A 26372-nucleotide genomic window follows, 5' to 3' on the forward strand; every position below is an offset into this window, starting at 1 on the left:
TTTTTCCCTGTTTGTAAATTCTTGAATTTGTCTGCTATGTTCACTCAAGTGCACCAAGCAAGGGGTTGACCACTCAGCTCAGGAGTGTACACAGGATTACTGATTACCAGTGATTATCTACAAACATACTTTAAAAAACTCCATAATTTGGCCAGCTAAGAGCATTTTGGCCTAATTCCATAAGAAAAACCACCAAAATCTGATAGAAACGGCGAAACTAGCCAGTTTTGGTGTTTGAATACCAATGATTACTGGACCAAATGTACACACGATTACCAGAGTGGGTAACCCCTTGGGCACCAAGTGTACAGGGCCAATTTTTGACGAGTGTGAGTGTGATGCCCAAAAAGATTTCCCTCTAAAATTTTTTTCCATGCTCGTAACAACTTTATGACCATAATTTTGGTTGTATACTCCTGTAAAGTCAGTTCTCTTGGTATAGTGCGGGCTGTTACCGGAACAATCTGGCATATTATGATACAAGTGTGAAAATTTGTACACGTGTTCTTGGAACCACAAGGAACGATTCTGCCCGAGGTACCAATGTGAAATCTTACTCTGAGGGGTGGTTCACCCCCTTTAAAAATGTCGCCGTTTTTTAAGGTTTTCGGGCTCCGGAACGCTCCTCCTGGTACCCAAGTGCGTTTAATTTTGCTTACTAATGACTTGGAGTACTGCAGCACCGTCGCGCTCCGTGTTCTCCCAAATCCTCCCCCCCCAAAGGGGTGTTTACCCCCAAAAATAGCTGTTTCTCCACTGATCCCTAATATTGGCATGCGAGGTGTCGTTTCCATAAAATTTTCATGTCGGGGAATCGAAATTCGAGGTCCAGAAAGCCGTATCTATGAATTTGAACTATCCTAGACCCTATTCGCCTATGAACAAGGTGCAAGACAGGTAGAAAAGTGCGTTCAACCCAAGTACAGACGTAGATTCTAGGGAGATATGATCTGGAGGACCCAACTCTGATGAAAAATTAAGTCTTGCCTAAAAAATTGATCTATCCTAGAAAATTACATTGGGCCCTTTTGATTTTTTAAGAATTTTTCCTATTCCGACAGAAGCCAGCTAAACTAGAGAACCAAAGCAAAAGGTGGTTTCCTGCAAAGTCTCAAAGCTGAGGCTCAATTAAATTTTGATTCTGCGTAGGTTTTTTGTTTGAAAACCCATTTTAAACCCCCTTTTCTAGTACGTCTACCATCAGAGTACAGTTTGGGCTTCGTTGGGCTGGAAAAATCGTGTTTTGGGTCGACTTTAAGCAGCCACTGCGTTTGATCCGAGGGGGGATTTTGTCCTGCCTCAACAGGCAATTTGGGCTTCAGACCTTGCTTTAGCATGCCTTTGTTACGGAGTGCGATTATCAGCCTTATTTGGGAGCAGTGTTGGCTCAAAGTTGACCAAAACGGTCACAAATGTCTTTGAAAAATTTGTGTTTTGGGCCGACTTTAAGCAGCCACTGCGTCAGATCCGAGGCGGTATTTTGTTCTCACTCAACGGTAGATTGGTCTTTAGACCTTGCTTTTGCATGCCTTTGTTACGCAGTGCGATTATCAGCCTTAGTTTGGGAGCAGTGTTGGCTCAAAGTTGACCAAAAAGGTCATAACTGCCTTTGAAAAATCGTGATTTGGGACAACTTTAAGCAGCCTCTGCGTCTGATTCGAGACGGTATTTCGTCCTCCCTCAACGGGCATTTAGTCTATGGACCTTGCTTTCGCATGCCTTTGTTACGGAATGCGATTATTAGCCTTAGTTTGAGCGCAGTATCGGTTTAAAGTTGACCAAAACGGTCCAAAATGCCTTTGAAAAAAAAAGTTTTTGGGGCCCAAATTTTGCAGCCTTTGCGTCTGATTCGAGGGGTATTTCGTCCTCCCTCAACGGGGATTTAGTATTTGGACCTTGCTTTCGCATGCCTTTGTTACGGAGTGCGATTATCAGCCTTAGTTTGGGAGCAATATTGGCTCAAAGTTGATCGAAGCAATCAAACATGCCAAATCGCGTTTTTTACCGACTTTAAGGCCAATTTTGACCTTTTGGTCAACTTTGAGCCAATACTGCTCCCAAACTAAGGCTGATAATCGCACTCCGTAACAAAGGCATGCAAAAGCAAGGTCCAAATACTAAATGCCCGTTGAGGGAGGACGAAAAACCGCCTCGAATCAGACGCAAAGGCTGCAAAAGTTGGCCCAAAACTTGTTTTTTTAAAGGCATTTTGGACCGTTTTGGTCAACTTTAAACCCATACTGCGCTCAAACTAAGGCTAATAATCGCATTCCGTAACAAAGGCATGCGAAAGCAAGGTCCATAGACTAAATGCCCGTTGAGGGAGGACGAAATACCGTCTCGAATCAGACGCAGAGGCTGCTTAAAGTTGTCCCAAATCACGATTTTTCAAAGGCAGTTATGACCGTTTTGGTCAACTTTGAGCCAACACTGCTCCCAAACTAAGGCTGATAATCGCACTGCGTAACAAAGGCATGCAAAAGCAAGGTCTAAAAACCAATCTACGTTGAGTGAGAACAAAAAACCGCCTCGGATCTGCGCAGTGGCTGCTTAAAATCGGCCCAAAAAACGAATTTTCAAAGACATTTGTGACCGTTTTGGTCAACTTTGAGCCAACACTGCTCCCAAATTTAAAGGGTGATAATCGCACTCCGTAACAAAGGGATGCTAAAGCAAGGTCTGAAGACCAATTGCCTGTTGAGGCAGGACAAAATACCCCCCCGGATCAAACGCAGTGGCTGCTTAAAGTCGACCCCAAAACACGATTTTTCTCAGCCCAACGAAGACCATTACTGTACTCTGATGGTAGACGTACTAGAAAAGCGGGTTAAATGGGTTTTCAAACAGAAAAACCTACGCAGAATCTAAATTAATTGAGCCTCAGCTTTGAGACTTTGCAGGAAACCACCGTTTGCTTTGGTTCTCTAGTTGAGCTGGCTTCTGTCGGAATAGGAAAAAATTTTTAAAAAATCAAAAGGGCCCAATGTAATTTTTAGGATAGATCAATTTTTTAGGCAAGACTTAATTTTTCATCAGAGTTGGGTCCTCCCGATCATATCTCCCTAGAATCTACGTCTGTACTTGGGGTTTAACGCACTTTACTACCTGTCTTGCACCTTGTTCATAGGCGAATAGGTGTCTAGGATAGTTCAAATTCATAGATACGGCTTTCTGGACCTCGAATTTCGATTCCCCGACATGGAATTATATGGAAACGACACCTCGCATGCCAATATTAGGGATCAGTGGAGAAACAGCTATTCTAGGGGGTAAACCACCCCTTGGGAGGGGAGGATTGGTAGAACACGGAGCGCGACGGTGCTGCAGTACTCCAAGTCATTAGTAAGCAATATTAAACGCACTTGGGTACCAGGAGGAGCGTTCCGGAGCCCGAAAACCTTAAAAACGGCGACATTTTTAAAGGGGTGAACCACCCCTCAGAGTAAGATTTCACATTTGGGACCCCGGGCAGAATCGTTCCTTGTGGTTCCAAAAACACGTGTACAAATTTTCACACTTGTATCATAATATGCCAGATTTCCTCAAATTTTCACGTGTAGCGACCGCACTAGTAGAACGGCCGTTACGTTAAAGAGAGTATTAAGTCTTGTTCTTTTCTTGTTTTATTTTTTTGTGACGGATAACAAAGAATTTCTTGATAAAGTCTGTTTCAATACGAATTCAATTTTTCTTGTGAACAACGTTGTTTTTGTAAGGTTTTTATGGTTGAAGTTGTTAAACCCAAGTTCCTTTCCTTACAGTAAGTAAGGTGTCTGTCTTTTGTAGTTCAGCATTAAGTGAGAATGCTGACATAAGTTTATACGTAGATGTTTTGATGAAAGAAGCCGTAACTGTGAGTTTCGTCACGGACCTCTCCGGTGTGTCGAACATTTCTCGACGTGTTCGCGATTACAACATATAGTACTGTCGTGCTGTACTTTAGAATCTGTTCCAGCCCTTTTCATGACGTCAACTTTTTCTGCTTTTGCCATTTTTTCTTTGACTCCTGTCTGCATTCTGTCTTATATTTGTGTGCTGTTTCAGGACCAGGGCTGTGCGAGGGTAGAACGATCGCAGACTTCCTTGCACTTCTTAGTGGCTTTTTCCCAGCATGCGCTTCCCACTGTCAGGCGAGCCATCAGTAGTGGTACAGAGCAGCGTACAATGTGTACCTTTTATTTTGAATTATAAAGTCTGATTATTTGCTGTCCGTTTCTTGTTTAATAGCAGTACATCAGTATGTTTAATTACAGCTTCTGTGGTAGTTATGCTGGGCAGGTGTTTTGCATGGCTTCTGGCATGGGTTGGCCGTGGCGTGTTCCTGTGGCTCGCTGGCCGAGTCTCTCCGCGTCCACGGCTTCCTGCGGCCCAGCCCGCCGCGAGGACTGGGAGACTCGCCCGGCGTTGGCCGCACGTTTTGGCTGGCTGGTTTCTGAAGTCCGCCTTGCTTGCAGGTTCCGTGAAGGCGGAGGACCTGGAGGCGCCTGGAGGACGCGACTGCGGAGCGGACGAGGACGCCGGCCCTGGGGACCAAGGTGGGTGGAGTGCCGACGCGTGGACCGCCGCGGCGGCCGGAACGCCGGTACACTGTCTTGCTAAGCTTGAGCAACCAGTCGATTTAGCTTTGCAATCTGGGCGGTCATTTTCACTGTTTTAATTTGAACTACTTTTTCTTCCATGCATTGCTGCGCTGCGTGGTAGAACGGGATACGTTGTTGCGAACCGTATCCGCGTCCGCGTCACTCGTGTAATCTTGGAATGTCGTTTGGAACGCGAGCCCTCGAACCCCGTCGCTGCACAGTCGGTGTAGAGTGCGAGACCTGAGTAGTGCTGCAGCTTTCATTTTGTGATTGTTGAGGGTCGCTTGGACACAGCGCTGAGTAACTGCAAGGAACGGATTACATGCAAGGGGCGAGCCTTGCAACCACGACATGTTACATAGCATACCGCATTCAGGAAATATTGCCTGGTTTTGCCTTGAATTAGCATTTTTCTTAGGTACCTTTGAAACACACTCGAAGACATTTCTTTGTGCTTTCCAATCAGTAACTTGCGTGACTCCTCTACACTAAATCACTATGTTGGTGGTGATGCACGATTTTAAACCTGCGTGATCGTTTTGCGTTAAATTGTTCACAAATTTGCATAAATTAATGCATTGTCACGCATAATATTATGCAAATCCCCCGCATGCACAAAATCGTGCAAGTGGTACGTACAAAATTCCACATAAACATTTAGCGTGTATGCATTGCGTATGAGCCTGCACTGAGATTCCAAACGCTATGAGTATAGCACGTATGGTGCAATACAGCTGAGATATCGCACCATACGTGCAATGCCTCAGACATATTGCACCTTACGTGCAATGCATCCCGAAAATGCCCTATGCTTATGCATGGGAATGGGGGGGCATTGCACTTCATGTGCAATGCTTTTGCATTGCACCAATTGACGCTATACTCAGCGTTTGGATTCTCAGTGTGGGTTCGAAGGGCCTGTAAATGGCTATTTTTTCCAAGTGAGTGGCAAGGACGGCTCAGTAACGCCTTGTTGCTTGCAGGCGCCGTGAAGGGCGAGGACCTGGAGGCCCCAGAGTCTGGAGGGCGGCACTGCGGAGCGGACGGCGACTCTGGAGGCGAAGGTGAGTGGAGTCTTGGCGGAGCAGTCTGCAGAATGCCTCGGCCTGAGGGGGGGGGGATACCGATTCAATGAAACAGTAGGGACCAGTTTCACCGGAGAGAACACAACGAGCTCCTTGCCTCAATCACTGCTAAAATCTGTTGGCACCAATTGACAGAATCGTGAGTGGTGGATGACATCGTCATCACTTGCAAAGTAGTTGCATTTTCACTAGGACTCCTACTGCACGGGGCTGAGAATTGTCATGACATCCTTCAAAAGGAAACTTGCCTTAAAATCGTCTTTAAGTGAAAGCCAAATATATTTTTAGTAAATCTATCCAAAAGTGTTGTTTCGACTATCCTGCGGTTATATACTTTCACGGGACTGACATTTTACTTTGTCTTTCTCTTGCCCATTCTGCACCCCACTCGGTTTTGCAGGCCCCGTCCCGGCGGAGACCCCGCAGCTGGTCATCAGCGGCACCTTCTCGCTGGCTGGCCCGGCCGGCGGTGCGGGGCAGGTGGAGCAGGCCTCGCGGCGGCAGCGAGGCGGGAAGGCGCGGCTCGCGTACAAGTGCGGGGAGTGCGGCAAGAGTTTCCGGGCCGAGGCGGACCTGCGGAAGCACCTGGCGGGGCACTCCAAGGCGGGGCGGCACGCGTGCGGAGTGTGCGGCAAGCAGTGGACCAAGGCTGCGGATCTGAAGAAGCACGCAAGGATCCACACCGGGGAGAGGCCGTACCAGTGTGACGAGTGTGGGAAGAAGTTTAACCAGGAAAGCAATCTGACTGTGCACAAGAGGATCCATACTGGCGAGAAGCCGTACGAGTGCGACGTGTGTGGGAAGAAGTTTACCAATCTCGGTACTCTTACTGTGCATAACAGGATTCATTCTGGTGCGAAGCCCTACGAGTGCAAGGTGTGTGCGAAGAAGTTCTCTGATCCCTCAGCTCTACGCCGCCACAAGGGCATTCATACTGGACAGTGACTTTGGGATAAGCTGTGCTAGTGTGTCGTTTCTTGCTTAAGGCTTTGGAATATGTCGTGTGTATAACGTACTTTCTTTTGATATATCATTTCATGCTCGTGAAAGCTATCAGCTACTAATTTTAGTTTAATTTTGCAAAGTCTGTAATCTTGTTAAACTATTTCCCTCCTTTCTTGTATTTTTGTGTCATGTTGTTCGTTGATGATAATCAGTTATAATCATTAGTGCTTTTCTCTTTTGAAGACTTCGGTTTTTGTGAAGGTTATTCGGTTCAAACTGTTCAAATCAAACACGTGTACTCGCTCTAAGTTGTGATGTCGCTCGGCTTGACTGTTTGGTGAAAGAGGCCTTATTTGTAAAGTTTTGTCAGAGTCCACTTCGGTATGTACAACATTTCTCGGAGTGTTTTCGAGTATACCGAAGCACCGTCGCGCAGTACTTTGGAAACTGTTTCAACCGTTTTCATGTTGCCAATTGTTTTTTTGCCGCTAACTCCTACTGCAGTAATTTTTTTCCTGTTTGTGAGTTCCGTCCTGTACTGGTGTGATAAGTGAACACATGTGCCAAGTGCAAGAGCCACATTTCTTGCGAAGTGTAAAGGCTTTGGAGTGTGTTGGGGCAGAAAGAGGTTTCCTCCGAAATTTTATTCCATGCTCGTAACACTTTGAGTTCATAATTTTTGGTTGTACTCCAGGAAAGTGTGTTGTCTTGGTAGAGCTACCGAACTGAACTTCTGCGAAGTTCAGAAGTGTTAAAAGCCTTGTTCTTTTCTTGTTTTTTTTTTGTGTCGGATAACAAAGTATTTATTGATGAAAGTCACTAACGTATCTAATTTTTATTGGGAACAATTCTGTTTTTGCTACAAGGTTTTACGGTTGAAGTTGTTTAAACAAATGCCTGGGCTCGCCAAAAATAAGGAAGTCCTTCGTCTTGTTGTTGTTGATTAACATCGTGTTAGAATCCTGAAATAAATAAAAACATTTTTCGACGTGTTATCGCGCATTCTAAGAGTACCGTCGTGCTGTACTCTGTAATATGTTCCAGCCGTTTTCATGATGTCAATTTTTTGCTGCTTTTGCCATTATCTGTCAGACTTGTTTTTCTGCATTCTGTCTAATATTTTCTTGCTGTTTCAGGACCAGGGCCGCGTGCCGCGCCGACTTCCTTTCACACTTCGGTGGCTTTTTCCAATCATTCGCCTCCCAGTGTTAACGATTCTTCATTAGTGTTCAGAGCAGTGCAGTATAATGTGTACCTAATTATTTGAAGTTAATAAAAGTCTGAAAATTTGCTGTCCGTTTCTAGTTTAATAGCAGTAACTGAGTGTGTTTAATCACAGCTTCTATGGTCGGTTTGCTAGGCAGGTGTTTTGCATGGCTTCTTGCATGGGTCTGTGGTTCGCTGGCCGAGTCTCTCCGCGTCCACGGCTTCCTGCGGCCCAGCCCGCCGCGAGGACTGGGAGACTCGCCCGGCGTTGGCCGTACGTTTTGGCTGGCTGGTTTCTGAAGTCCGCCTTGCTTGCAGGTTCCGTGAAGGCGGAGGACCTGGAGGCGCCTGGAGGACGCGACTGCGGAGCGGACGAGGACGCCGGCCCTGGGGACCAAGGTGGGTGGCGAGGGGTCGGCAACTCATATATTGCTTCGTACGCGGTGGCTATATTACCAGTATATTACCTGTATATTACCATATATATATTGCATATTACCACAATTTCGCCTCTATAATACCCCTATATTACTATATATTACTTTGTATTACTTTATATTACACATATATTACCTATATTACTGGTAATATACGTATACTCCCTCGTACACGGCCAAGGGAAGTTGCCGACCCCTCGGTGGGTGGAGTGGCGGCGCGTGGACCACCGCGGCGGCCGGGTCGCTGGCACACTGGCTTGCACACCTTAGGCAGCAAGTCGATTTAGCTTCGCAATCTGGGCGTTGATTTTCGCTGTTTTAACTTGAATTAATTTTTCCTCTGTGCATTGCTGCGCTGCGTGGTTGAACGGGAAACGTTGCTTGGCAAGGACGGCTCAGTACCGCCTTGTTGCTTGCAGGCGCCGTGGAGGGCGAGGACCTGGAGGCCCCCGAGTCTGGAGGGCGGCACTGCGGAGCGGACGGCGACTCTGGAGGCGAAGGTGGGTGGAGTCTTGGCGGAGCAGTCCGGGATGCCGCGGGCTGCAGAGGTGGATTTTGAATGCTTTCCAGTTCATTTTAAAGTGCGAGCCGATCTCTGTTTCCATTGAGTTCTTTTGAATTGTTTCTGCCGTTGTCCGCACTGCAAGAAATAACCACAACTAAACTACACGAATTTCTAGCAAATTTTTATTAGTAATTTATTGTACTTCACAAGAACAACAATTGTTGTGGAAAACAATGAAACCGACATGACGAGTGCACTGAAAATGAACAAGTCATGATCAATACCCAATTTTGGGCGAGGTATACTTTATCGTCAAAATTTGGGCGAGAAAGCCTTTCTCGCCCAAATTTAGGCGAGTAAGGGTGTATCAGCTACCTATATGGCTCCATAGTATGAGGACCCAAATTTGGGTGAGGAAACCTTCCTCAGCCAAATTTGGGCGAGGAAACCTTCCTAACCTGTATTTGCGCGGTAAAAAATTCCTCGCCCAAAATTTAAGTCATGATCATGACTATTTTATTCTCAGTGTGCTGTGCTGTCCAGGCGTCGTTGTGGTTTGTACAATCCTCGTTGTACTTTGAAAAATCCCTGTTGTTCTTTTGTTGTACTATCCTCACTTTTTCGTGCAGTGCGGTTGTCTTCAATAGGATTGGCACTTCCCTTTGTCCTTCGCTAACCCGTTCTGCACCCGCTCGATGTTGCAGGCCCCGTCCCGGCGGAGACCCCGCAGCTGGTCATCAGCGGCACCTTCTCGCTGGCTGGCCCGGCCGGCGGTGCGGGGCAGGTGGAGCAGGCCTCGCGGCGGCAGCGAGGCGGGAAGGCGCGGCTCGCGTCCAAGTGCGGGGAGTGCGGCAAGAGTTTCCGGGCCGAGGCGGACCTGCGGAAGCACCTGGCGGGGCACTCCAAGGCGGGGCGGCACGCGTGCGGAGTGTGCGGCAAGCAGTGGACTTCGGCCAAGGATCTCAAGAAACACGAAAGGATTCATACCGGGGACAGGCCGTACCAGTGTGACGAGTGTGGGAAGAGGTTTAGTCAGGAAAGTGATCTTACAAGACACAAGAGGATCCATACTGGAGAGAAGCCGTATGAGTGCGACGTGTGTGGGAAGAAGTTTAACCAGAGCGGAGCTCTCACATTGCACAAAAGGACTCATACTGGCGAGAAGCCGTATGAGTGCGACGTGTGCGCAAAGAAGTTTAGCCACCTCGTTACTCTGACTGTGCACAACAGGATTCATTCTGGTGCGAAGCCCTTCGAGTGCAAGGTGTGCGCGAAGAAATTCTCTGATGCCTCAAATCTACGCCGCCACAAGGGCATTCATGCTGGACAGTAACTCAGGGAGAAGCTGAGCTAGTGTGTCGTTTCTTTTGAAATGATAAGGCTTCGGATTGTGATGCGTGTAGAATGTAGTTTCCTCTAATATTTCAGTTCATGCTCGTGAAAGCTGCAAGTTCTTTATTTTAGTTGAATTTTGCAAAGTCTGTGTATTCTTGGTAGAACTGCTGTTAAATCTTTCTTTCGACTGTTATTGTATTCTTTGTATCGAATAAATCAATGTTCTTCATCGAAAACCCAGCTTGTAGTTCACACTGTTTATCGCACTTTGAGATGCATTCATAAGGTTATTACAACATTTTATTTCACCATCCGTGATTTCGGCGTTAAAAGAGCCCTTAACATCACTTTTATTTGAAATCCTTTGGATATGTTACTGTTGGAAGTAGGAGGTAAGTTGCACCTGGTTGAAACCGGTTGTAAGTAGGTTGAACCGAACCAATCTGGTAACAAGTGGAGCCACCTACTTGTAACCAGATATTGTGAGTTAGAACTAGTTGTAACCACATGTCAGTGGTTAGAAGTGTTGAAGCAAGATTTTTGTTGGTTAGATGTGGGTGGATAAAATTTATTTATTTCTCACAACAAATCTTTTTTGCAATTTTTTTTCTTTGCAACTCTTTTTTTGGGGTGGCTGGCCGGAGTTTTTCTTGACTTCGGAGTCGGTGGGGCAGCGTCTCCCTTGTTGCTGCATGGCAGACTGCTGTGGCACTTGCTGTTGCAAAGGAGGCCGGCACGCCTGCAACCGCAGCGTTGAGTGGTGCACCGTTGGCTGCAGTTGCATCTCGTGAACCCTTGCCCCCCCGTCTTGCTTTGCAGAGTTGCGAGGCGGCGGAGCTTCAAGATGCTGTCCTTCGGCACGTCGTCTACCGTCAGGAAGGCTTCCTTGGTGACAGTAAACATGTTCCTTGCCAGCATTGTCTCTAGCACACCGTCCTTGTTTCCAACGCGATAGAAGCCATCCTCGGTGGCTTCCAGAACGACACAAAGGACATTCCTGGGGTCACCGCGGCCTCTATCCACGTCGGGAACAGGGACTGTGACATTGTCCCCGACACTGGCTGGAGGGAACTTGTTGTTGGAGGTTCTCAGCATCTTTTCGGCCTGGTGCTGAAGGCCGGCGACTGCACCAACCCTGAGGCTTCTGATGTTAGATGACCTTTGACAAGGGTGCAAGACTCCCGCCCGTGCCGAAAGTGGCCGAAACTGACGTTTCCGTGGCGCGGTCCGAGGCGCGCAGTCCATTGTTATTGTTGCTATTGTTGTTCCCTCCCAACCCCTGCCCTTACTCACTAAGAACACTTCCAACCAACTCTCATTGGTTACAAGTGAAAATAAAATAAATGCACACTGTTCGGGATTATTTTGTGAAATTACGATTAGTTGTCTGTTAAATTTGTACCACGAACTGCTCGTAAATTTCAAAAACGATCTGATCATCCGTCTTTTTTTCGTCAATTTACAAAAATATTCTTAAACTTACAGACTTGATCCTCAAATTTTGGTCGTTACGGGCATTTTTTCTTCCTATATAGTAAGGAAACAACGGACGAAAACGCAGTTTTTCAGACTTGCTTTTACAATCATACTTGTAAATTAACGATTTCACCTGTAAATTTAAGAAGCAGTTTGTAAAATGATGAACAATTTGTCAATTTACAATTAACTCTGTAAAAAACAGTGCAGTTCGTGGTACAGATTTAACAGGCAACTATTCATAAAAAATACTCTACAAATCAAAGAGTGTACATGGTATGCTCTAACTGGAGCATGCCTGCAAGCACGCTCTAACTAGCGCATGCCTGCCAAGCATGCACTTACTAGCGCATACATGCCATGTACACGCTTCCTGATGCAGACAACTCCCTATCCCTTATGCACTAGATGCATGCTTCAGCTAGCGTGTACATGGCATGTATGCACTACAGTATTCTCCCGCATTAGGTCGACTCGCAATAAGTCGTTTTCATGTGACGGCCCCCGCTTACGCACGGGGGTTTATGGCCCGGCGAGCTCGACCCTCGGGGATGATTGACAGGGGTCCTCCGTGCCGCCAGGCCGAAAACGCGCGAACCCGGGCGCTGACGGAACCCCGAACCGCAGTGCCGACCTGGCTAGGTAGCGTGGACCCGTAAGGCGCCGGTCGGCACTGCGTTTCGGGCCACTCCAGTGTAGGACCCAAGGGCCGGCTAATTGTTTTATGGCCTCCCCGAGCTCGGAGCACTGCCGGAGCCCGGCCTTCGCACCATGTGCTGTTCGGGTTTTCGTGTTCGTTATAGTCCGAGATCCGGTCCCGAGCCGTCGACCTATTGCGGGAGAATACTGTAGTTAGTGCATGCCTGGCAGGCATGCGCTAGTTAGAGCGTGCTTGCAGGCATGCTCCAGTTAGAGCATACCATGTACACTCTTCGATTTGTAGAGTAAGCTTGATTTGTAAGAAAACAAGTTTACGCGTGATAAAACGAGAATAGTCGTAAGATAACGATTTTATCAGTAAAACTACGATCTTTCGTCAGTAACATGAAGATTTCATCGTAAAATTACGAATTTATTCCTAAATTTATGAGTAAAGTTTGTCGAAAATATGACGATTGCTCGTTTCATGAATCTTGTTGTTATTTTACGAATTATTATTTGTAAAATTACAACACTAATTGTTGGGATTACTGTTGTAAAATGACGACTTCCCTTAACAGTGCAATGGTTCAACCTAGTTGTAGCCGGCCGACTCCTCGTTACAAGTAGGTGGCTCCACTTGTAACCAGGTTGGTTTGGTTCAACCTACTTACAACCGGTTTCAACTAGGTGCAACCTACCTCCTACTTCCAACAGTAATAAATGTTCTTTGCATTTTTTTAATTGAGGCTACTGAATAGTTGTCATATTTGTATAGCGAGGTTGTGCTTCTCTGGCGTTGACGCCAAAAAGAAAAGAAAAGAACACACTAAATGTTCGGTAACACGACGGTTCACACCAATTTTTTCATATATTGAAGTTTCGCCTAATGTAATTTCAAATAGACGGTTTCACACAACTTTTTTCACACAAATTTCTTTTTACCTTCAATGCCAGTTAACACATATTTATTTCGAAGGGTTTCAAGGACGAGGCCACTAGTCACCAACGCCACAAGCCATCAAGGCTACTGCGTAAAATTGTGGCCACGGCGAACCAAGTACTCCAGAGCGGCCGTCTTTAAGGGATATAGTTCGGTATCGAATCGAATCAGGGTTGATTCGATTCGGGGACGGATGGGACGGATATCTTAACTTCGACCCGGTATATTCGGAATTTCGAATAGACGGTGGTTCCTCTTCGAATCGGTTGCTCGGGACCGGTTAAAAGACGCGCGCACAGCGCTTAGCGTTGTTTTTATATTGAAGCAAGATCAGATTTTTTTAAAAAATTCCTGTTCTGTTTTTGAGGCACGAAGTAGCCTTATAGTATACCCAGGATTCAGCCGGCCCGAGATTCGATTTGTGTGGCCCTTTATGCATTTCGGAAATTTTCTATACGATTTTAATGAGATTTTGCAGACTTGTAGACCTTTGAACGCTGATTCTGATGCTGAAATCTGGTTAAAAATTTGGTGGCCAATTTTGAGAAATTTGCTGTCAAAATCGCCGTTTCCATGGCAAAACTCGACTCGTCAAAGGAAAAAGAGGGAGTGGGGGGAGCCGAGCCGAGCCGGACCAATAGCGGAGCTTCTTTTTGGGTCTGTACAGCTTACTCCAAAAGCTGAAATAGCACGTTCGAAATGAAAAATTTCTTTGACGGCAGGTAGACAAGATGCAACAATAGAATTGGTGTCGTTTCGAACGTGGCCATTTGGATCGGCCGGCCGGCCAGTGACTTTTTATGAGAGTGTCCCGTACCAATCCCGCACCTCTGCGTTGTTGTTTTTGTTGTTGTTTAGTTGAAAATTTTTGTTACTCTTCAAATCGGAGTGAATTGAGCCAGTTAACTGCGTACCTGTGCACATGCATCTGTGAATTATCTTTCCTTAATGCAGTTTAAGAGTCGCTTTAAGACTTTTAGTCTCTTTTGAATAAGCTGGTCATGTAGCTGCTCCTTTTAGCCAGGTTTGATGGTACTTCTGATTCAGTTAGCACCACGATCACTTCGCTCCACCTCGCGACTTTCAGTGCTCATGTTCCTCGAACAAGACCGTTTCGAGACCATCCCTCTCGAGTTTATAAAGTTTGTCAAGCCAACCGTCGTGGTGTTGCTACGTTGTGAGTGAGAACTATTACACAGAATTGAAGAAAACATGACTAGAGAGCCGTAGCCTTTTGAAACAAGCCAAACAATTCAACGTCAGCAACAATGGAGGGGCAGTTTTAGTGCGCGACTATACTCGTGTTTTCAGCTTCGCGATTTTCGGAAGGGCGCAGACGCCGACAAAATTGTTGCCAACCCGCGAAAATTAGTTTACTGCCTTCTTTATCTGCCACCAAAATTTTCATAATGATGGACTTCAAAGATGTTCCTTTGTCAGATCACTGTGGAATACATTAGGATTGGAATTTTTCGAATTTCCCGGCATTTTGATTTCTCTTTATTGCCAAGGTTAAATTTTGACGGGTGGCACATCGACCACATTGGTACCACTGCCGTTCGTAGCCACCCTTGAGCTACCCCCTACCTTTTACATAACTTTTTTGCTTTCCCCACACTCCTACCCAAATTAACTTCGTGACTCCTAGGATTTCTTGAAATCGTATTTTTTTTTTTCATACAGAAAATGTGTTTTGAAACACACCATTTTTGTGATTTGTTTTTCTTTGTTTCAGTTCGAATTTGATTCGATTCTTAATCTTTCAACTTCGGATCGATTTAATTAGACAACTTTTTCGATTCGAAACTTCTTTTTTAAGATTCAATTCGAGTTTGATTCGAAATGAAAATCCTTGATTCGCACATCCTTACCGTCTTCCCTGAAGTCTTCGTACTCTAGGGCCGCCATGGAGAGTCAATCGGCAAGGAACTGCTAATAAATAGGTTCACACAAAAATTGTGTGAACAATGTGTAAACCGTTGTAAATGTTACAGTTAATGTCCGGTCCCCGGTCAAAACGCGTTTTAACCAGTTAAAACGCGGATGGTACTTAGGAAATGGTACTTTGTGTGAAAAAATTTGTGTGAAACCGTCTATGTGAAATAACATTAGGCAAAACTTCAGTATGTGAAAAAATCTTTAAATGAGCTCCAGCCAGGAAGAAGATTAATACTGCGGAAGTGGAGAAAACAGCTTGTCGATGAGAAATACACTCAAAATGTTGTACAGTGAAGATTCTCCATATTATATGTTTTAATGTTCCATATTTGAACACATTTAAATGTTCCATGTTATGGTGGTGCAGCTGACTTCGTAACATACCATTGAGAATTCACTGTACCTCATAGAGATTTTGACTAATTTCGTTGGTATTATGGAGAAAATCTACACCATATTATGTTGGTGCCGCCTTTCACCGTAAGACATTTACTATGTACACGCTGCGAGCGGTTCCAGACCTCCAATGCAGTGTACACTACCACCTGAAGCTGGAACCTCTGACTTCCTGTTGATGAAGTTCAATTCGGTAATACTTCCGGACCAACGCTCGACGTACTCAGATCTATTAAGTAGCCCTTAGCAAATTGTGTGCTCGGTATCAGGAATTCGTTGCCAGCGATTCGCGGCGCGCGACTTTTGAAGTTGTAACAGGGCCGGATTAGAAGCGTCCGCTGATCGTGTCTACACGTCCCTCGCGTTTCTCTGCGCTACGTTTAGACTTCAACACTGTCCCACAGTGTGGTAGCACCCTTTCATTGGCGGCCGACGTGTCGACACACTGCTCCTAAGGCCATCGGTTACTCCGATAGACATCCGAATCGCTTTCGCGAAGTTCTTCACAGGCGCGGAGCATCCTGAGCAGGTTGGATCAGCAAATTCCTGAATCGTGAGTCAGAGAACCAAAGTAGGTAAGAACCAAAACGGCTTTAGCGCATGCGCAAACGCTGCTTGAGAGTGGAGGGGTGACGGGTGCGCATGCGCAGAAGTGGTTTTGGTTCTTACTTTAGATCTTCGACTTCCGGTCCAGGGATACGTTAAAATTGCTTATCGGAAACTTCGTAGCCTGGTGCTCGACTAGAACATCCTGAACCCGTTTGAGAAATAGGCCAGAGACAGGTAGCCCGTTCTTTGAGTCAGCTCGGCTGCCGGCAGGTCCGCGGGGGCGTCTTTCACCCGGACATTCTTGTGAGTATTCCTTTCGTTCTTCCTCAACTCTGCGTGGCCGAGGAAGCGAAGGGAGACAAGAAACGTACGTCTACTGGCGCGACCGAGTGCATTTGGGAAGTCGCGGGTTGAGGTGTTGCGTGCCACTGTACCGTACTATTTTCTTCTGTTTTCAAGCGTAACTTGCCCTTCCGGGGAATATGGGGGAGTTTCTAGAGTTCAGCTACGCTTCATTTCAACATTGATAAAACTAAAGAGTACCCTCCGTTTTCAAGCCTTAGTCAGTTGGCTCATCTAAATGCGGGGTCAATTTCTTGTCAATTCTCCATTTCAAGCGTAACGTCTTTGAGCGTAACATTATGCTCGACTCGAGCAGGGTACTTAAGCGAATCCCTGGACCGGAAGTCAAAGAACTAAAGTAAGACCTAAAACCGCTTCTCCACTGTGAGGCAGCGTCCAGGGATTCGCTAAAGTACCCTACGCAGAAGCGGTTTTGCTTCCGGTCCAGGGATTCGTTGAAATATCCTAGTGAGTCATGCTTCAGTTTAGCCAGTGAAGCCAATGTCTCCTGGCGTAACTTTGCGCATACTGGTGTGGTTTAGCTTTGGTTGTACCAAGGGGGAAGCGCTGAAACTGAAGTGGAGTGGAACGGGCATTTGACTCGTGGTCTACGTTTCCTCGTCCGTTTTCCAGCTTCTCTGTCGAACTCAAAACAGCGTCGCTGCGAGCAAGCGCGTCTTACGGTATCTGCCCGCCAGCTATCGGTGAGGCCGTATCTCCGCGATCAGATCATTCACTTGCCGCCTGAGTCGGCAGAGGGCGTCATGCCAGAGAGACAGACGGAGTAGTGTACTCATCCATGTGTTTGTGTATTCCCTGCAGTGTTCGTGCGACGGGTGGGCAACTATCGCGAGTGAGTCTGCGATTCCATTTTCGCTGTTCATTTGTTACTGAGCGCTGGTTCCGGTGAAGGAAATGAAGATGCTGGATCAGGAGGTACGCATGCTCTTCGGTTAAGATTCGCGGTGTTACGCAGGATTCGCCTGTAAAGGGCCTGTCGTTTACAAGTACACCCTCAATTTTCTACTGAGAAATGCTGTGCGTTCACAATGCTGTAGAAGTATCGTAATCCTGTGAAATGTTTTCGTATCATATAGAAAGTGGTTACTTGGGTACTGAGGTTCTTTATTCTTTATAACCAACCTGTCACAATTCTAACCGTTTTGTTCCGTATTATGAAGCAGAAACTTGGGAGTTCTCTGACCAGCAGCGTGGGGCTTTAATGCCCCCAAATTTGAGGTTACCTTCAGACGGCGTCATGCCTCGTTTTTGGCCCGTCCCGTTTATTTTTTTGTAAAAAAATGACGGAGGGACGGGCATATAGTATGATCCCTGCTGTGCGTCCGTTCGTCCGTTCGTCCGTTCGTCCGTTCGTCCGCGGACTTCCCGTGGTCCGATCTTGACCAAATTTGGTATGCAGCCTCCTTGGGTGACCCTAAGAACCGCCCGGTGGCAGCAAATCCGATCCGAACCCCGCCCCAGACAAAAAGATTTCGCGCCCGTTACGGGCACAGCCCGAGCAATTCTGGGCACAGCACGGGCGTGTCCGGGCTCAGCACGGGCTCAGCACGGGCTCAGCACGGGCACAGCACGGGCAGGTACGGGCGCACCATCCGAAGGCGGGCCGAGGCTCGAACCCGCATGGGGGTAAATGCGGGCAAGTACGGGCAAGTACGGGCAAGTACGGGCAAGTGCGGGCAAGTGCGGGCAAGTACGGGCAGATGCGGGCAGACGCGGGCAGGCACGGGCAAATGCGGGCAGATGCGGGCAGACACGGGCACATACGGGCAGATGCGGATGCATCCGGAGCGCCTTGATGTTTGTGCCCAGGACCCATTCGTGGACGAGCTCGAAAAAGGTAAACACGAGTAATCGAAGCCTGGAGCAGTGCTGCATGCCTGGAAGCTAACTATCTCGTTCCAGGTGAGCATGGAGGTAGTTTGGGTCGCCTAAGCTACGGTGATAGACGAGCCCCGTATCACCCTGTAGCTTAGGCAACCCAAACTACTTCCATGCTCATCCGGCACGAGATGGTCCCCATAGCTTCCATGCATGTAGAACTGCTCCAGGCTTCGATTACTCGTGTTTAGCTTTTCCGAGCTCGTCCAAGAATGGGTCTTGGGCACAAACCTCAAGGCGCTCCGGATGCAGACTCATCTGCCCGTATGTGCCCGTATGTGCTCGTGTCTGCCCGCATCTGCCCGCATTTGCCCGTGCCTGCCCGCATCTGCCCGCATCTGCCCGCACTTGCCCGAACTTGCCCGCACTTGCCCGTGCTTGCCCGCATTTGCCCGTACTTGCCCGCATTTACCCCCATGCGGGTTCGAGCCTCGGCCCGCCTTCGGATGGTGCGCCCGTACCTGCCCGTGCTGTGCCCGTGCTGTGCCCGTGCTGAGCCCGTGCTGAGCCCGTGCTGAGCCCGGACACGCCCGTGCTGTGCCCAGATTTGCTCGGGCTGTGCCCGTAACGGGCGCGAAATCTTTTTGTCTGGGGCGGGGGCGCTGCTGCAGGTGCATCATGGTCTACATGGGGTCGAGGAGGATTTCGGCAACGGATACAGCTAGCAGGGCATGTAGGGGTATTTTTGGAATCGGGGCGACGAGACAAAACCAACGGTGCCAGTTTCAAGCGAATCGGAGAAGTTTGGACCCGGGTTCAAATCCCAGTGGGGTATATTTTGAACATTCTTTTTATTCGAGTTTTTGCATTGTTTCTTAGGTTTTTGAGGGCGCTGATGACGAAAATAACATCTCTTTTGATCCCAGACTCAGGTTCAAACCCGCCAGGGTTAAACAAAGGCGAAATTCACACATTTGTTAATGTACGGGACGGGCCAAAGTTGCCGATGTATATCGCTACTTTTCCTGTTATTAGTTGTTTTTGTTGCTGGAAAGCCCCCCGTCGAAAACATAGAGGGCCCCTATCCAAAAAACCCTATCTTACCGATCTTACTGTTGCCATATGAAGGTCATCGTTCCCTTTCAGGGAATCTGGAGTATCTTGAAGGCAAGCCAGTTGCGCTTGAGACCGATAAGAGCGTAAGCGGATTATTGTCGTTGTTCTTCATCTTCAATGGCGTGAATGAACATCACGATTCCTCTTGATTTGTAGCTGCCCAAATGATCAAATTCCGCGAAACTTACTCGTTGGAATGCTAATTTTGTCACGTTTGGTTGAACACGGTGCCACTTGCGTTTGGATGTAGAGCCACGTTCCAACTTATCGAGGGGTCCTATTCAAAAGATCTTATCTGCGCGTTCCCCCAAGACAATCTTATCTTAAACGCATGCGGATTTCACCCAGTTTGACCAGTTGGGACACGTACGAGAGTAAGCGGAATATATTTTTACATGTACTTTTGGTTTCTTTGATCTGTCATCTCCACATTTCAGTGAATTTTATCACAAATGATATTGATTTGTAGCTGTATTAAACGATCAAACTGAGTGAAATTCGCCTGCGGTTAAGGGGGGAGACTCGTCTTTAACACCAAAATTTTAACAAATTTCAGGCTTAAATAAAATATCTTTCCAATAAATTTATAGGTTAGTGGGGTTTTCCAATAAAAAGCTGGTTCTTGAATGTTGATTTCAAAAAAAAAAGTTTGACTCTAGGCCCTATGACCTAGAATCTGTGATCTTTCTACTAAACCACTAAAATACGCCAAAAATTCACTGCGCGCATGATTTTCAGAGAATGCGGCATCATATCATAAATGTCTTTGTTCCTCCCTCAAGAAGACTCCTGGCACTCTAGATTGAACTAGAATGATTGAAATACCTGGTTCCTAAGTGCCTCAAATTTACATTTTAAGTGTACAAAGAAAAGCCTTTAAATTTAGACGTTTCAATAATTTTTTTCGGACACTTCTACTGGTCCGATTGAAGATATCCTAGTTCAGAGTGACGGCCTTATAGAGACAAAACATAGGAAAAATTATTGAGTCGAAACAATCAACGGTCTGGCTCAAATCGTGCGCGCAAGACCCAAAATATTGCAATTGAGTAAAATGGCTTCAAAGTTCAAACGGTCTAACCTATCCTGTGGAAAAACAATTACTAAAAGTCATCCTATGGCCAAACGGTTTTAAATTTCGAAGCCAGCCAGCCACCAATTTCAAGGGTTTGACACAAAGAATTCGAAAAACTCAAAAACGAAAATCTGATTTTTTGACGTAAAATGACGAGTCTCCCCCCTTAAGATAAGATTGTCTTGGGGGGAACGCGCAGATAAGATCTTTTGAATAGGACCCCTCGTTATGTACTTATGTGACATCCTAATTAAACGGTCGTGTCATGTTCCAACGAATGTGACATCTTTTTCAAACAAACTTGACAGAATTCAATTTTTGACGATTTATGACGTCGCAGCCGTTAAATAACAGTAAATTTCGTTAAGAATAACAAAAGAATAGCATCCACATTAGCATCTCCTATCCTTACTCTCTACGAAAATTGTTCCCCGCGATCATTTATGACAGTGCAGGTTTTCTTCCTTGGCAGGATGGAGTTCATTGGCTTGTCACGTCGGCGGAGTATTCCCTCTTCTACAAGTGCATCGCCCACGCATCGGGGGGCTCGAAAAACGTCTTCCAGCCTTTCAAGGTGGCGAGCCCAGAGGGCGTGTCCCTGAGTCTCGCGTTCCACAGCCAAACCTACGACGAGGACGAAGAATATTGCATCGACTTTCATGTGGAGGATCTAGTGACCAGCGGTCTTTCGCTGGAGATTCGTGTGAGTCTTGTCAGATTCAAGAAGCCCGGTGGTTCGAGTTTCAGTGCAGACAAATCTCAGTGGCCTGCGCCAGAGCCAGCTATCGTCACCACACTGACTGACAATGGGCTGGCTGGATCCGTGTCAACCTACACAACGGGATTCGTTACGGTGAAAGTGGAGGTGAGTGTATGCCCATAGTTATGAAATTGCAACTCTGTGCAAACTCTGTGCAATTGCAGACTTGTCATTTTGTTCCTTTATCACTTCCCTCATTCTTATCAGAGGGATCTGTTTTAAGCGCCAATCAATGCAATTCGTTTGAACCCGTTTTCGCGTGTCAATTAGGTTCAATGCTTTTGTGTTGTTACCAGAATCTTTCAATTTTTGAAAATTAGTGCAAGCGAAGCGTATCCAAACACTCTTATCAATGAATTGATCATGCAGTAAGTTTGACAGCCCAAACCAATATCTGTCACACTAAATCACTTCGCAGGTTTTCGGGCAAACGCAACGTACTACATTAAGCCTGCAGTACGTAGTGCACAAATTTGTGCCCAACAATGCCGGATTTTGCTACATACCGGCGCTCTTAATCACGCAGTTTCGCATACAATTTAGTGCGTCTTAAAGTCCAGGTTGAATTATGTGCGCAGGCGTGTTAAAAAAACCTGCATGGTTATTAAGTTTGGAAGCATGTCACAGAATCCCTAAATTTTGGGACGTATTCCTCGTTCAAAAGTTTAGATGCACTGGTTGATTGTTAATTCTTCGACCTGTCCTACGAAAATCATCGTTATTCGCTCGGGCGGCAGCATCCTCCTAACTCGCCGCGGCGCCAGAAAAGTATCATTACTCGCTGGGGCGCTGGAAGACAATCCTAACTCCTGTACCAAACCTAAGTTGAGGTAGTCTCCCAGCGCCCGACCGAGTTACGATAGTTAGCCGGCGCTTTTGAATGTTTGAATGGAAGAGTTTGGATTGGATGGTCTCCTAGCGCCCGCGGGAGCAAGGATGGTTTTCGTAGGAGGGGTCGTCCATTGTTTATTGTTTTGGCGTTCACAGGTGTTTTCACTGAGTCCCCGGCCGTGCCACGAGATCCTGAGGGGACTCAACGACACAAGGGCGCAGGGACACCTGCCTGACGTGGTCCTCACTCTGGACGGCCACGAGTTCCCCGCGCACCGGGCCGTGCTGGCGGCCACCAGCCCCGTGTTCCTCAAGATGTTCTCCGGCGACTACAAGGAGGCAAAGGCCCTGAAGGAGAGGGACTCGGGCGACCTGGTGTGCGAGGTGAAGATCTCGGGCGTCACCAAGGAGGCCGTGGAGCTGTTCTTGACGCTCATGTACCAGGGCCAGGCGGACGACTGGGCGGGGCTTGAGGTACGGAAGACATCACACGAAACTCGTGTGGACTTCTATATGCACAATTATGCGTGAACAGATACGTACGTGAGGTGTGTATATCATTTTGCATCATTGTGTACATTTTATGCTGGAAGATGCATTAAATGTAAACTATGATTCATAATGATACACACACACCTCACATACGTATATGTGCATGCATAATTATGCACAATTAACCATATAAAAAGTCCACTGGAGAAATGAGAAATGCATTCGTATAACGAAGAATTCTACTTCATAATACTCGGTATTTCCTCGTAGATTTTACAATGTCTTTCGGTTTCTTCCCAATGCGATAAGCGATGCTTGGTACAATTTATTCGGTGTGACTTCTACAGTGTGGTGTCTGCTGCAGGTGGAACTGCTGGAGATCGCCGACTACTACATGGTGAACCACGTCAAGGACAAGTGCGAGCGGCGTCTGATGGGCATGGACGGCCCCACCGCGCTGGGGCTCCTGCGCCACGCCGACAACCCGGTCATCTCGAGCGACCTGCGAGTGTGTGCCGTGCAGGTGAGTCATGCCTTCCAGGCTTTGCAGTGGAGGTGGCGGTGAAAAATCAATTGTGGGTCACGAATCAATCGTGGGCCATTTTGTTTGACGGGCCGCTTCAAATCCATAAACTTATAGGTTATATACAGGTATATAGGTATACATTTTTAAAAAAATGTCCTGTCAATGCCGTTAATTTATTACCAGTTTTCGCTGTAGGTCAATTCACAGCGTTTACTGTGATCTGCTCACGCGATTCGCTGTGATCTTGTTCGCGGTGTTCACTGTGATCTGGTTCACAGTAAACACTGTGAGTTTGACGCCGCTGAGCACCGAAGTACTGCAAATCAGGCTCCAATTCACGACGTTTACTGTGGCCAGATCACAGTGAACACTGTGACCGAGATCACAGTGAACGCCGTGAACTAGTTCACAGCAAACGCCGTGAATTGCATAACAGCAAACATTGATAATAAATTAACGGCATTGACAGGACATTTTTTGTACAGTGTACTCATTCCTGCGTGACATCACGTTGAAATGATCGTGACAAAATGTCACGTTCGTTTGAGCATTGTGTCACATTCGTTTGAATGTGAATAATAAGCTAATTTATGGCCGATTCACATCGAAACGAATGTGACACAATGCTTAAACGAAGCTCTTCACTCTTGGTTTCGCAGTGTGCTAATCCATGCGTCTTCTGTTTCGCCCCGCAGGCCGTGGTGCGTGGCTGGAAGCAACTGTCCATCACTCCGCAGTGGCGCGACCTGCAGAAGACCAGACCCGTCTTGGTGGACTTCATTCGGGCCGCCCAGCAGCTTTACGAGCAAGCCTCGAGCAAGCCGGCCCAGTAGTGTCGCAACCACAACGACGCGAGGTGTTATTTGCCGTCAAGAAAGACGGAAGTTTCTCTCTTTTGTTCGACAGATACTGCTGTTAGCTCATCTCGTATTGTTTCGAATTGAAGTTCTTTGTTTACTTTTGTTGTGCGTTCTTGCTTGCACACAAGAAATACGGTAGTTGGTCTCTTTTGTTCGACACTTATAATAATGTGTATTAGTTCATCCCGTATTGTTCCGAATGCATGTTCCTTGTATACTTAAGTCAACTATGTTGTGCGTTCTTGCTTGCGCACAAGAAATACGGAAGTTTCTCTCGTCTGTTCGACATGTAGAAGTGTGTCTTGTTTCATCATGTTTTGTTTCGAATTAAAGCTTTTTGTATGCTTTTGCCAAATTTTTTTCGCGTTCTCACTTGCGCCTTCCTCCACGCACATGTTACCAGCGCAGTCTGAAGAGGACACTGTGACTTCAGCTCTCCAGAAGTTCAATCCGGTGTCTACGGGAGTCTTTTTATGAGATATGAGAAGGCGTTAAAAGGGTAGAAATCAGTCTATATTCACGAAAAATTTGCACGCAGAATCGCACAAATTCGTGCGAGGGGGCATCGCTCCTCCCCCTTCCTTGGATCCGCGCCTGGAGGAGCCTCAGCGGAAGCTAAGCTTCTCCAAGCGAGTACACTGTTACTCATCGAATGTTAGGATGTGAATTTTGTCACGTTCGGTTGGATATGATGTCACATTCGTTTAAATGCTGATCCCCGTTCAAACGAATCTGGCATCGCATTCAGACGAACCTGACCAAACCAAATTCACTTTCTGACGTCACATTCCTTGAACGACAGTGTACTCAAGGCCGCCGTATCTTGTTCAAATAATGTGCCTGTTGTGGAAAGCGCGCTCGGAGAGCAGCCATTGTCTGGCTAGGAGACAATGGTGGTGACCCACCAAGATTGTGCGTCGGAGAGCGCGGCTGAGAGGGTCGCAAATACCAGGAGCCCTGTCGGTGCTTGAACCCGGGCAGCCCACATCCAGGCAGTGCGTACAAATAAATGGCGGGCACGCAGTCGGGCGGCGCGCCACATCCACTCCACCATGAAGCAGTCCACCGCACTCCTCTGCGTCCTGCTTGTCGCGGGCATCACCGCCGGCATGGCGGAGACGACCGCTCGCCGTGAGTCCTGCACACTGAAAAACCGAACTATAGAGCTCAGACGGGCGGACACTTCGGACGACATTTCTAGTTCGCTTTGGAGCCGCTAGTACACTGCAAATGCAAAGGCGATAGTTAAATTACATTTTTTGACGATACAATTGAGTATCGCCAACAAACGGCCTTACGGAAAAGTATTGCCTTCAGAACGGCGATACACAGAAGTATCGCCAAACTTTGTCGATACTTTTGCGATACTTTTGTGTATCGCCGTTTAGAAGGCAATACTTTTCCGTTAGGCGGTTCAATTGTATCGCCAAAAAAGGTACTAAAAGTATTGCCTTTGGATTTGCAGTGTAGCGCCACCCGTATCAAACTGGCGGTTGGCTAACGAGAGCAGATAACAAAAAAGTCCAAAACAGCTAAAACAACGGCATTCTTCGGATAGAAGTGCCTAACCGATGCGGCCACAAAATTTAGGCATTCCAGTATCATGCAATTCGTTGCGGGCACAGTTTGGCTCTCTTAATTCAAAGATTGTCAGCGGGGACAGCCGGACATCCCGGTGTCCGGCCCGGCCCGAGGTGCACTCGGAAAAGCTTGCAAAGGAAAGTACTTTGCAGTACAAAGCATTCTCCGGCATTGTATTACAAACGCCCTTGCGAACTTTTTTCTTCGCATTGCAAAGAAATAGTTCTTCGCTTCGTTCTTGGCAATGCAAAGAAAAAAGTTCGCAAGTTGCGAAGAAAAAAGTTTGCAACGTTGCGAAGCATTGGTTTGTAAGGTTGCAAAGCATTTTCTTTGCAAGTTGCAAAGAAATACTTCGCAATGCAAAGAAAATTGTTTGTTAGAGAGCTTGCAATACAATGCCGGAGAATACTTTGCAAGGTTTTTTGAGTGTGTGTCGGACGGGACAGGCCGGGCCGAGCGAAACTGCTACGCACTCGGGATCGCCAGGGGGTAGCAACACAGCACTTTTGGGCGCTCCGTGCGGTAGCGAGGCCCGGTCCCCCACCACCGCCCCAGCCGGTGCCGGCCTGTTGTGAGCCCAGCTAACCTCAGAAAAACACTGTTTTTTTGTACGTTATTTGGTGGCGAGTCAGTCTTGTTTGTAGTCAGTTCCCTCGTTCATTCCGTTTTTTTCGACCACGCACAGAAAATATTTTCTTTATGCCAAAATGGCAGAGCATTTTTGCTAATGCGAGCCGCTGCAACTGGCCGCGGCGCCGCGCCGCGTAGACGTTTCGCTTTAGCAAAAGTGCTCTGCGATTTTGGCACTAAGAAAATATGTTTTGTGCTTGATCGAAAGAAAACGAAATGAACGAGGGAACTGACTACAAACGAGACTGACTTGTTACCAAATAACGTACAAAAACAGTGTTTTTCT

The 26372-nt window shown here is 47.0% G+C and overlaps 3 protein-coding genes across 3 annotated transcripts; all 3 read left to right on the forward strand.

Moving 5' to 3' along the window:
* Nucleotides 1-4111: 4111 nt before the first annotated feature.
* On the forward strand, nucleotides 4112-7751 carry LOC117642930 (oocyte zinc finger protein XlCOF26-like). The gene is made up of 5 exons (XM_034381568.1): nucleotides 4112-4147; nucleotides 4228-4303; nucleotides 4455-4535; nucleotides 5564-5644; nucleotides 6066-7751. The coding sequence occupies exons 1-5, from the start codon at nucleotides 4112-4114 to the stop codon at nucleotides 6608-6610; spliced, it is 819 nt and encodes a 272-aa protein (XP_034237459.1). The 3' UTR covers nucleotides 6611-7751.
* Nucleotides 7752-7983: 232 nt separating this feature from the next.
* On the forward strand, nucleotides 7984-10329 carry LOC117642931 (endothelial zinc finger protein induced by tumor necrosis factor alpha-like). Its single transcript, XM_034381569.1, has 3 exons — nucleotides 7984-8215; nucleotides 8673-8753; nucleotides 9463-10329. Exons 1-3 carry the CDS (start codon nucleotides 7984-7986, stop codon nucleotides 10089-10091), a joined length of 942 nt encoding a protein of 313 aa, XP_034237460.1. The 3' UTR covers nucleotides 10092-10329.
* A 2440-nt stretch (nucleotides 10330-12769) lies between these two features.
* LOC117642932 lies at nucleotides 12770-23972 on the forward strand. The gene is made up of 8 exons (XM_034381570.1): nucleotides 12770-12834; nucleotides 16592-16652; nucleotides 17010-17080; nucleotides 17199-17229; nucleotides 20879-21271; nucleotides 22154-22471; nucleotides 22854-23012; nucleotides 23711-23972. Exons 1-8 carry the CDS (start codon nucleotides 12770-12772, stop codon nucleotides 23846-23848), a joined length of 1236 nt encoding a protein of 411 aa, XP_034237461.1. The 3' UTR covers nucleotides 23849-23972.
* Nucleotides 23973-26372: the final 2400 nt, after the last annotated feature.

The sequence above is a fragment of the Thrips palmi genome, unplaced genomic scaffold (assembly GCF_012932325.1).
Source record: "Thrips palmi isolate BJ-2018 unplaced genomic scaffold, TpBJ-2018v1 HiC_scaffold_16, whole genome shotgun sequence".
Taxonomy (NCBI): Eukaryota; Metazoa; Arthropoda; class Insecta; order Thysanoptera; family Thripidae; genus Thrips; species Thrips palmi.